At 42.1% G+C, this 12466-nt stretch overlaps 1 protein-coding gene across 2 annotated transcripts in view; it reads left to right on the forward strand.

Moving 5' to 3' along the window:
- The window catches only part of cica (capicua transcriptional repressor a), a 39093-nt gene extending 26627 nt beyond the window's left edge, over positions 1-12466 (forward strand). Inside the window, exons 11-22 of one of the 2 annotated variants that reach the window (XM_058618568.1) lie at positions 169-248; positions 1138-1948; positions 2415-2557; positions 3207-3376; positions 3463-3697; positions 4434-4728; positions 5277-5458; positions 5604-5749; positions 6933-7084; positions 7856-7990; positions 8072-8197; positions 9047-12466. In XM_058618568.1, coding sequence (XP_058474551.1) covers positions 169-248; positions 1138-1948; positions 2415-2557; positions 3207-3376; positions 3463-3697; positions 4434-4728; positions 5277-5458; positions 5604-5749; positions 6933-7084; positions 7856-7990; positions 8072-8197; positions 9047-9312 — 2741 coding nt within the window. In that variant the 3' untranslated portion in view covers positions 9313-12466. Of the gene's footprint in view, positions 1-165; positions 249-1137; positions 1949-2414; positions 2558-3206; positions 3377-3462; positions 3698-4433; positions 4729-5276; positions 5459-5603; positions 5750-6932; positions 7085-7855; positions 7991-8071; positions 8198-9046 lie in introns of both variants that reach the window. The other variant, XM_058618567.1, reaches the window with a different exon arrangement.

A 12466-nucleotide genomic window follows, 5' to 3' on the forward strand; every position in this document is an offset into this window, starting at 1 on the left:
ACGGCTAAAATAAGAAACAGTTTCAGCCATAGATGAATCATTGCTTCAAGTGAAACAGTACACATTATTTGATAGTGACACCTGCAGTTTGATATTCTAGATAGTCTTCAAACTTGTTTAAATAAATAAAATTCAAAACATTAACTTTAAATTTGTCATCCTCAGAAGATTCATGTCCTGAAGGCTCCATCGACCTCAAGTGTAAAGAGAGAGTGACAGACAGTGATGAGGACGAACCAGATGGACAGGTGAGCATCATTTAGAAGCTTCTCTGGAGTTTTCTGATGTTGTTGAAATGGAAAATTTAAAAAAATAATAGCCATATATCACCCTCTCCCCTTTGTATATCAAAAAAACTGGAGGTGATTTAGTATCTCTTATGATGTAAAAATTAGGGTATTTACAGAAAAATAAAAGGGACCTAATAATGTGAAAAGAGTCTTGTTATATCAAGATATGTTATTATGACATACGACCTCATCATGTTATAACAAGAATCTATAAATTATCTCACTATAATGTGATAACATGTCAAGTTTTAAGCGTATAATGTGAAGCATTTCACCTTATGTGGTAAGTTATTGTTCAGCTTAATGGAACTTGTGTTAAAATGACAAATTGGTGTGTAGCGAATAGATAAATTAAGGAAATTACAGCTATGCTGCGATTTCATAGGACTCTCAGTGTCATAATGAGATAATTCATCATGTTATTTCCTGAATCATTTTAAATTATAAAGGGATAACTTGCCATGGTACAATATAAAATGTTTATTTTTGTAATTAAAGCATTCATAGTGTCTTAATGTGATAAGGGTGTGTGTCATAATAACATGAAAATGATTTGATGATGATGATGATATAACACAATAAATGATTGTGTTATAACATGAAACATTTCAAAAAATTATGTGATAGTCTTTTCTTTTTTCTTTTTGCAGCATGGCAGAAATATGCTTCTGTAGAATATTGATTAACTTAACTTTGTTCAGTGTGTTTCTTTATGTAAAGCAGGGTATATATAGAATTAAAACCGATACGTTTTCCAGAGTTACTTGAAGTTGAAAAAGAGAACTTTGCATTAAAAACTTTTCCGGCTTTGATCTCGTTCCTCTCTTCATCTCCCTCTTCCCTCTAGCATGGCTTACAGCCAGTGTCCCGGCCCTCCCTCTCCTCCTCTTCTCCCTCCATCCCTCACTCCGACTCCACCTCATCTCAAGGAAACAGCACAGCAGGAGGTGGAGGAGGTGCTGAAGATGGTTCTGAAAGAAAGAGAGGCACAGATGGAGGAGAGGAGGGGAGAGAGGGAGGACCCAAGAGAGAAGAGACAGCCGCAGGTAGAGGAGAGGGAGGTTGTGGAGGACAGGGAGTCTCCTCATTGACATCTAGCGCTGCAGCTCCCATCACTTTAGACCAGCAGAGTCTGACCCAGGTCCACAGCACTATCCGCATGGCTCCCACAATGGTGACCAATGTGGTACGACCCATCGCCAGCACACCTATCCCCATCGCCAGCAAGCCAGTGGAGGGAGCCGTCACCCTCAGCGCAATACCCCAGGACAAGAAAGCCACTCTCCTGCCAATCGCTGTAGGGGGTGGGTACCTGTCCTCGTCCTCCTCTCCTGGTCCAGTCAGTGTAACTCCTGTGGGTGGTAGCAGCCTGGTCACTAACCTAGTTCTGGGAGGGTCCTTTCCTCCTGCCCACCCTGTGCAGGTCCTCAACCCACAACCCACTCAGCCGCACACACAGATCCCCCTCCCCGTCCTCCAGCCCCAGCTCCACCCCTCCAGCTCCAAGCCACTAACGCAGGTTCAGTACATCCTGCCCACCGAGAGCCCCTCCTCCCCTCTACTCACCCACCAGCAAATCCTCTCCCTGCCCAACAATGCCGCCCTGGCTAATGGCGTGCACTCGGGGGCGGGAATCAGAGTCAGCCCCGGGACCAGAGGTGAGCTAGACAGCAATCATTGGCCAACACAAAAACCACAAAAGTGTTTTCACATGTCCACCCAACATCAGAGATTAGTTTAGATTTTTCTTTTTGCTGTAGTTCCCATCACATTCTTGTTGTTAATTATCTCCACAGGAAGCTCTGAAAATAGATTTGATTTGCTTACGTAAACCTGAAGTAAATGACTGACAGGAGAAACTACTGATATGAGTACGAGCGCCTGCCGCCCACCCGTGATTTTAATCACTCTTTGCTCTTAAGAGTCAGAAGCAACTGAATTTTCACTTCACGTTCATAAGCAGCAGAAATGTACTTTTATGCAGTCCTCTCTCTCTCTCTCTCTCTCTCTCTCTCTCTCCCCTCTCCACTTCTCCTCACTCTCCCCTCTCCACTTCTCCTCATCTCTTCGTCATGCTGAGTGGTGTAATTCTCTGCGTCTGTTTTTCTTCTTCTCACTCATTAGTCCAAACCCAGTCGCCGGTCTTGCAGAGCAAGATGTTGGTTCCCATGGCAACAGTAAGAACAGGGTCTACTTCTCCTCATCCTTCCATCTCCCTCGTGGCCCCGCCTCTTCCTGTGCAGAACGGCCCCACAACAGGAAACAAGGTACGGGTGTTGACTCGAAAGCTAATAGACGCTAAAAGTGTCGACGGAGTGTCAAGATAAGACGGAGGTCATGTTTTACTGTGGTGAGGTCGTATCAGAAAACTTCCCTCAAACACTGGAAACTAATATTGGGGAGGCTACTAACAATTATTTTCACTAAAGATGAATCTGTATCATAATAATCTCATAATAATCTGTAATTGTATGGCATTATATTTCATGCAACAAGATGCAACCACAGGTACTTTATGCATTAAAATAAAAACAAGCAATCATACAAATTTAGAAAGAAAATTTATTAAAACATTTGAATTACAATAAAATCAGGTCACATTATGATACAGTGGTCTAAAAACCAAATATATTCAGTTTTTCCGCTTTACTGTATTTGTTGTAGAAAATTTGAGAAACCAGAAGAAACTGAAAATCTGACAACTTGGGATTTGATTGTCATTAACCATGACAATTTTATCCTTTCACATCCAGAATTTGCCTTATTTCATGTCTTTCTACTGTCAATAAGAAAGGCTTAAAAGTTCTCAACGTCAACATTTATCACATCTCTTCCAACTGTTATTGCAACATCAGACATTTTAAGGTTTGTCTCTGTCTATTTGAAGTTTGAAGGTACAAAAAACGTTTGTTAAAGTCCCCACAGATCATCCAGATCGCTCCCATGCCTGTGGTCCAGACCAATGTTCACTCCAGCAGCACAGCAACAGTGCATCCGGGTAGCCCCTTTCCTGTTTCCCTGGCAACGATGGTGGCTCCGGGAGCCGTGCCCCCACAGACCGTTCTTCTGACCTCCCCACCCACCAGGTCACTGACAGAGGCAAAACACCTAAAAGACGGCAACATATTCTCTCACTCTCACCTTTCTGATATTTAACCCTTTTCTTCTTCAGGATCACATACGTCCAGTCCGGCCCTGGGGTAACCACAGCAACGCCAAAACAGGCCACACCCACACAGGGCCCTGCGTATCTCCCAGCAACTCTGGGCTTCACTGCCATCGCCCCAGGCGGGCAAACTCTGGTCCAGCCGATCGTTGGTCAGTCACCACTGCTCGCTCCGGCTCCACCGCTGAGCTGTCAATCACAGATTTCCCCTGGCCAGACCGCAGCAACCGCTGGCCGTCAGGTAAACGGGGTTAAGTTGTCATAAGGAAATTAGAAAATTAATAAACATGTCTTTCAATTTGCTGAGAAAGAACCAACTGTAGACATGAAGTTTGCTTTTACTTTTCAGTTTTGATGCCTTTTTTGAAGCACAGATATCAGATATTGCAGATTTAATTACCTCATGTCTGTGTTTTACCAGCAGTGTATGAATTAATTAAACCTCCTCTAAAGTTTATTCCAGTGAAAAGTGCTCACTCAGAAAAATCGAGTGTATTCGCTCTGAAAAGGCAGGAGCAGACGCAGCTCTGGAGGCTGAAGGATTAAAGGTGGCGGGTTGATCATTCTGGTATTGATAAGTCATCACTACATTAGCTTTGAGACATTAGGGAGATTAGTGTAAACAAACAAATGTGTATATTGGCAGCTTTTCCTGGCCTCTGTGCTGCATCTTTAAATCTTGGCTCCCAGGTTGTTGCTGGGTTGATTCAGAAACACGATCCATATTTAGTCTGACAAGAATTTAAATGTTACAGAAAGTGTGCACAGGCACGCACATCCAATTTCAGTAAACACTGGCTGCTGCTCAGGCACGATTGATAAAGTGACAAGTAGCAAAAAGTTCCTATCCCCAGAGAAAACTTATTTTATTACTGACCAGGTGACATTTCAAACCCAAGCCCTTGTTTAGTAATTTCATGCCACAGTTGTTGCCCACCAGCTTCACCTTCTGAACACTTAACTATCTTCTTCACCAGGTACTAACTGCCATTTACCCAGCACCGACTGTTGCACTCGCCTCTGGCATGGTCTCCATTACCACAGTACCACCCGCAGTCGGAGCTCCAGCTTCAGCCCAGGATGTCACCAACCCGTCTTCTCCGTTAGCGACGGAGGTGCAGAGCTCAGCGATGGCTACATTTCAGCCCAGCATGGCAGTGGACGTGAAGCCAAAGGTGGAGGTGAAGAGGGAGAATCAGGTGGATGCTGAAACGGATGAGGACGGAGGGCAGGAGACTTTGGGGGCCACACGTATGAACAACGTTGTTACAGGTAAGTGTAGTTTTACCTGGTTTGTTTTGAAATGTCAGAGCTCAGGATTTCTAATGGTTCATGATGATGATGTCACCATTTAGTGTCAGGTAGAATTTTTGGCCAATGCCAACTTGTTTTTTGTAAACAAAAGAGAACATATTTGGATAATACGGGGGAATTAGAGATGGATTAATCTACTGATGGTGAGAGGACTATGTTTTTCTTCTTTTCGTTCTTGTAACGCTTTAAGTAGCATCATACTTTTTTACAAAAGTATTCTGTATTGAGGAAGACGTGGAACTAGTGAGTGAGACCCTAAACTTATCAGGAAAATGTTTCCTGACGTTAGAACTCAAAGGAGAAGAAGAAGGTCAATTTTCTCATAGACTTGCATACAAACTAGTGAAGTTGCCCCCTGGTGGCCATTCAAGAGAATACATGTTTCAGGCACTTCTGCATTGCCTCCATTCTCTGTACCAGGGTACTACATAATTTCTTTTCATTTTTTGGTTGTAATAAATCTCTCAGTCTTATATCAAACCTGACACCACTTTCATGTGTGCTAGTGAAAAAAGAGGAGGACGTCATTGGGCTATACATCAAGGAGGAAAATATGAGAGACGGCTACGGCAAAGAGAAACCAAGTGAAGTGAATGCAGAGCGTGAGAGAGGGATGAAGGAGATGGGTGAAAAGAAGAAAGGCAGAGAGATGGACAGAGAGGACCACAGTAGCAGCAGCAGCAAAGAGGTGAGAAATATTGAATCTGTTCAGAAACTTTTCTTTAATCTTGGGTTAAATATCAGGAAAGTAGACATGTTATCAACCTGCTCCTAAGAAATGAGATGAGACTTGTTTAATTTCGTCACAACACTCACACTCTCTCTCTTCCCAGGCTGGACCTTGTTCTCCTCCTACACTACCCTCAGGTTTGGACCCCCCTCCTCCTCCTCCCAGTGCAGAGAGAGATCCCCCCTCTTCCTCGAAGAAGGCCAAGTTTCGTCCCCCACCGCTCAAAAAGACTCCAGACTCCCATGACAAGTAAGTGAAGAGGAAACTCAAATCAGACCTGTTTGTTATAACTTAGCCCTTTATCAACTTTTAATGTCGGACAAGCTTTTATTTTAATGTCCAGTGAGTAACATTTAGGTGAAATTATAGAAAAGACAGAAGTCCCCTGCATTTATAGATATATATGGTTTGGATATTAATCAACCCTAAACATAAACATTCAATAAAGCTTATTCAAAATAAGTAAATAGAGAAGAAAAACACCATGTCCAGCCAAATTAACTTCAACTTCAAAACTCCTAAAATAGAGGAAAACAAAAATCTGCAACAGCAACTTACAGACCAGGAACAAATGGTTAGATCCAGGCTATTGCTTTTTGGCAATCTTGGGAGAAAGCTGGTGATTCTTAAAAGATTAAGTGCCTTAGTTTGAATCACAGCCACACTCCAGACACGGACAGACAGCAAACATGGACTTTACAGAGCGTAAAAGCCAGAGTGAGCTCACAGCTTACTGTATTTTTAACTGACTGAAGAAAACCTGAATGAAAACAGCAATTCCCCCCCCCCCCCAACTCACATACATGCATTTTTCTTCCTCATTCTAAACTGTGTCCGTGGCTCAGAAATAAAAATGTTACATTGGCCTCTGCTCTTTGTCAAAGGAATCAATAAAAAACAATAAATCAGTTCTCATCACTCTTCCTGAACCATTTTGTGCAACCAGTCTCTCACGGAATCGGTGCCAAAGCAAAACAAAGCAAGTTTGCCAGGTCCTTCTGTCTTTGTGGTCATTGTTCTCTCTGTTTTAACAGTTTATGTTTTCTCCTGCTGAGAGAGCTCATACAACAACAACTCTGTCTTCTGTATTTGTGGCGTCAAAACAGCTTGAAGATGAGCTACAGCCCTGGACAGGACTCATAGTTTGTTGACTTTATTTTGACCCGGATTTTCCCTTGTAGTGGGATCCAGGTTCATGTTTAGTTTGTATAAATCGTGGCGGAAACTCGTTTACCGAGTGTGAGTGGGCAGAAAGCTCAACCTTTATCTTCTTTACTTAGACGGTGGGAGTGTGGTGGGGAAGCCACAGAGAAAGAAAAGGCAGCTCTACAGCATGATTAATGCAAACACATTCAGAGGACGTCCCCTGGTAATTTCACCACCACATTAGTGGACTGATGTGGCTGCCGCTGTGTGGTTTTTATCCGTGCAGGGTCTTGTCAGAGACGTACTTCGAGGAGCGCTTAGCTGAACTTCCAGAGTTTAATCCAGAGGAGGTTCTTCCCTCGCCCACTCTGCAGAGTCTGGCCACCTCGCCCAGAGCCATCCTGGGAAGCTACCGCAAGAAGAGACGCAACTCCACCGGTGAGTAGAGACAAGGGAACACACTGATGCCATTTACAGACATGGACACAGTAAAATGTCCAGAGATGTGGGTTCTGACTTTGTCTGCTCATATTACAAACACAGTAAGACACTGTTTGAGTGAGATGCGTTCACAACAAAGTACTATCAGACCTGAGTGAGTGATTGTTTGTGTGTAAACACCAGCATTCATGTCAAACTACCAAAGACCAGATTTATTTAGTAGTAGAATTCACTTCTTAAATCTTCTAAAACTATTTTGCCTGTTTGCAGTCGTCTCACTTTACTGTCTCAATGTTGAATGTGAAGCAGCATGGGAATGTTGCCAGGTGACATCAGATCGAAACATTGCTATACTGAGAAACACAGAGAGTTGTGTGTGTGAATTTATTTGATAATGTTTTCCATGCAACATTCATTTGTTAATATAAAAAAAACGTTACATGCAACTTTTTTTAATTTGTTCCAAACTAAACTAAATCCCCAATACAGTAAATAAATTACATTCAAAACAAAGCATTGTTTTTTAAATGTGTTTGTCTTTTTCTGTATTGCATTTTACCTAAATTTCTTCCATTCTTCATCGTTTTTTATGAACCCTCTTCCAATTCCCTTCTCTTCATTCACTTACATTTCCTTCATCGTTACACCCCCAATTTTCTGTTCAAATCATCCCTAATGTTTAATCATCACCTCCTTCCTCTCTACACTCTGTCATCCCTCTGTCCCTCAATATTTTCTTCACTCATGGTTTACATTTCCTGCGTCCAGAGCTGGAGCTGACGGCAGACGACCCCAGCTCCCCGAGGAGGAAGACTCGACGTCTGTCCAGCTGCAGCTCGGAGCCCAACACCCCCAAGAGCGCCGCCAAGTGTGAGGGAGACATCTTTACCTTTGACAGAGCAGGTAAACACATGAGTGATCATGTACACGCAGCTGCAGATCTGCTCCACACAGTATAACAACCAATTTATTTTGTTCAACCAGGCACGGAGGGGGAGGATCTTTTAGGAGACTTGGACAGGGTTCCTTACTCGTCTCTGCGCAGAACTCTGGATCAGCGGCGGGCTCTGGTCATGCAGTTGTTTCAGGAACATGGCTTCTTTCCATCAGGTAAATCACCTGTAAACAGAACATAAAAAGATGAGATTAAATATTTGACTTGGAAGTCTGTTCCCTCATTACAGCCAAAATTATTTACATTTACTCACAAAAAGAGTGGTTATGCTTTAAAAACAGGTTTGAAAACGTCAGTGAAGTCAATTGCAGCTGTGTGCTTTATTCACAATTATTATTGAATGTCTGTAATCTGTATGCAGTGTTTGATAAGAACTTAGCAGCTTCAACAAAACAAATTAACATAACAGGGCTGCAACTAACGATTATTCTCCTCGTTTAATCGAGTAATTGCTTGGTCTGGAAAATGTCAGAAAATGTTGAAAAATGTTGATCACTGTTTCCCAAACCTGGAAATGATGATGTTCTCAAATTGTCCATAATTGAAATGATTCAGTTTGAATGATTTCTTTGTTGTGTGGAGCAAACCAGAAAATATCCACATTTTGACAAGATGAAAAATCTTAAAACTTGTTTTAATTCTTTAATAAATACTCAAACTATTCAACGATTAATTTAGTTATTGATTAATAATCGATGAAGCGAGTAATTGTTTTAGCCCTAAAACAAAAATGTATCATCAATTACTTCAAGCTTTATTTATACAGCACCTTTTGTGCAAAGTGAAGTGGTAAATAAATTGACAATAAAATAAATTATTATATGATAAAAGAGTGTAAGAAATAAAACAATGGATTTAAAGAATGCTAATCTAAAAAGGAAGATCCCAGGATTAAATATTTAATGGTTGCTCTGTTTTAATTCCTCTTCCCTCTTTTCTTCCTCCTCTCTCTCTCTCTCTCTCTCTCTCTCTCTCTCTCACTCTCCCTCTTTTTCCCTCTGCAGCTCAGGCCACCGCTGCCTTTCAGGCTCGCTACTCCGACACGTTCCCCACCAAAATGTGTCTGCAGCTGAAGATCCGCGAGGTGCGTCAGAAGATCATGCAGACGGCGACGCCCGGAACCCTTGAGCTCGGAGTCTCGGCTGAAGCGGCGAACGCCGCCTCGTCCCTCAGCTCCTCTTTCAATCAATCAGCCAAGGAGGATGGAGGGGCGGAGCAACACGGAGACAGAAGCCGGAGCCCGGAGGAGCCAAAAAGCGAAGGATCATAAAGCTGGAGAGGATGATGCAGTCGAAATATCAAAGACAAGAAGACCCAGAGAGAAAGAGGAGTGTGTCATTCCCTCAGAATGTTCCTGTATGTGTTGAAGCAGTTTGAAGGATGACTGACTCCAGCACGACCTCTTCTACTAATCTCCACCAGACCTGGGCAGAAACATATTTGAATATCGTCACAAACATTAAACATTCAAGTGACTCGAGGTGCGGTGATTTGACAAATCAGACAAAAAAAAAAACAACGCCTCAAAACTGGGCAAAATCACGTAAATGTCCTGATGAGTCAAGTTCTTCTTGTCATATCCTCGTTTTGCCCCCCCTTTCTTTTCTCTCAAATAGCCCAGGTCTGCTCTCAGCACATTTGTACATTAGTTTGTAGTTTGACACACAAACTCCCTGGTGCACACACACAAACCATGATAATCTCCAGCACGCACACACAAACACACACACACACACACACACACACACACACACACACACACCCTTACCAAATCAGACTGTTACTCTTGGTGGACGATCCCCAGGATCATCGACACACAAAGGCACTTTGTCACTTATTATTGTGCAGATGCAGTTTGCTGTTGCCAGCCAACCAGCCCTCAGATGCCATTGACTCGACCTCCTTCTCGCTCCTTCCACTCCTCAGCACAGTGGTCGGGATGCATACACAACCCCAACGACCTCCACTGCTATTCCACAGCCCCTCAATGCTGCAAGACAGACAGCACACACACATACACATATATGAACAGAACACACACACAGAGCAGTGCAGTGTAGGTGCTCGTACACACACACACACACACCTTCACCCCCTGGTCTGACCAAGCCATTGGCCTGCACAGTTTTTAGTGATTGTAGTGAGAAGAGAAACTGAAAGCATGAAATCTGTTTGCTCCCGAAGAGACGACAGGAGCTGTGACGTAGTGTGACCAATCTTTGCACCTTCAGTTGTTGCCATGTTGAAAGACTGAGTCCTCGTTTGCAGGAGCTGATTATAAATGTCTGTATATCTGTTGGGGAGAGGAGGAGGAGGAGGAAGAGGAAGAGTCGTCCTCTCCCCACAAACCTGTGTGACCAGGCACCGTAAAGAGATTATGTAAAGAGACTAGTGGTTGTGAGGCTTTTTGAAGAATCAACGTTTAAGTTCGACACTGACTGGCTCCCGACAGAGTCCCACAGAGAAAAGAATGCAGAAGAAGAAGAAGAAACTGGACGACGTTCAATGCACGGATGATTCGTATTCCAACAAACAGGAAGGCAGATAATCATCGTCAACAACAATGAGACAAAGATTAACAACAGAGGAAAGAAGAAGAATTTTAACCAAACTGCTCTCAAACTCCCCATGGATAATATTATGTTGCTTTCTCTTGTTATCGTTGCCGTGGAAATAACCAGTTTTACCGTGGCCTGTTTTTCCTCTCTTGTGGCTCTATTGTGTTTCTTCTCCAGCATAAAAAAAAAGATAATAATCGTTTAAAAAATACAAAAAAAAAAAAAAAGAAGGGGACAAAAATCAGTCTGTGACCTCCTTCCCTCACTTTGAATGGTCCACCTCCCCCCACTGTTTCTCACCAGAGGAGGAAGTGTGTGTGTGTGTGTGTGTGTGGGGAGGGGGTTCTGGGGGGGGCGTTGTTTGTCGTTTTGTAAAACGTTGAAATCAGGTGTTTGCACAATATGTGCGGCCCTTCTCGTCCGGGGACGGCCGTAAGTTAAATCAGGAAAGTATTGTTTTTAGAGATTGTTTTAGTAGAAAAAAAAATAATAACCTTGTTCCGTATGTTATCAAAAAAAGAAAAAACACACAAAAAAAACCTCTTTCCTTCCCTTGCTTTTTCCTCCTCACCCATCTCCCTCAAAGTGTTGTTAGAAAGTGCCCTTAAGCACTGGTCCCGGGTCAAGCGCTATGTAGCTCAGGATGGTTCTGGTTAGGGTTAGTTCAGGGAAAGCAGATCCTAGACCAGCACTGGAGGGCAGTCTCTCTGAAGCCCTCCCTCTGCCCTCTCCTCTTGACACTTTATCCTTTCCCATCAAATGGTGCAATAGGACGTTTATTTTTATTTTTTTTTCATTTTTTTTGGAAACTGGTGGGATATTCTGCTTTTTTGGGGGGGGGGGGCCTCTGTGCCATAGATATTAAATGGAGTCAGTGACATGAAAGAGCTGTTGTTATACTATCTTTAACTATGGTATAAATCGAAACAAAAGAAAAAAAAATGAATCACACAATTATCGTTGAAGAGATATAGTAGAGTATAACTTACTAAAAGTGAAAGAAAACTTTTTAAATAGCACTTTTTGGCTCTTTGCTTCCTCGGTGAAGAGTCGGGGTAGATATAATGATCATTATTATTATTATGACGATGATGATGATGATGATGGGTATCTCTTTTATTTCTCTGTATACAGTTGGATGTGTGAAAAAGAAATATATAAATATATACAGGTATTTCTATATAAATGTGCATTTAGGTCTGTGTTTGTGTGTGAGTGTGTATGTTTTTGGCACATGCAGGTAGCACGTGAACACACACCAACCTCTTTGTTTTCCTTTCACCTCACAGCAGCAACGTTATCAATAGTATATTTTTCATTGTATTCCACAGTCTATATTCTACTCTAGAGACAGTATTTTTATAGTCACCACGACTATTTTGTCCGTCATCATGACTGTTATCAAACTCACTGGATCCAGGATATATATAAATGACATATATATCCATCTATATATATATATATATATATATATATATATACATATATATATAGATAGATAGATGTGCATACATATTAAATGTATAAATCACACAGGTTAATGATGTAGTGTAAGACTTATGGATTCACATGGGGTCAGGGCTGTAAAAGTGTCCCTCTGCATGCATGTGCAATCACATGCACACACGCGCACACACCCATATACACAGACTTATGTGCATACACACACACACACACACACACGTATGTGTGTACACTGTATGATTGTGCTTAAACATAAACTGTCCTTACTTTGGAGAAGGAAATTTTAGGATGAGCGAGGTGAGTGTTATCTCATAAGCAGGCATGTTGACCATGTGCAATATTTCTAAACAACAATGACAAAAAAAACTAAATATTGAAAAATATTAAAGATCTAACACAATA

Source organism: Solea solea, chromosome 20 (genome assembly GCF_958295425.1).
Source record: "Solea solea chromosome 20, fSolSol10.1, whole genome shotgun sequence".
NCBI lineage: Eukaryota > Metazoa > Chordata > Actinopteri > Pleuronectiformes > Soleidae > Solea > Solea solea.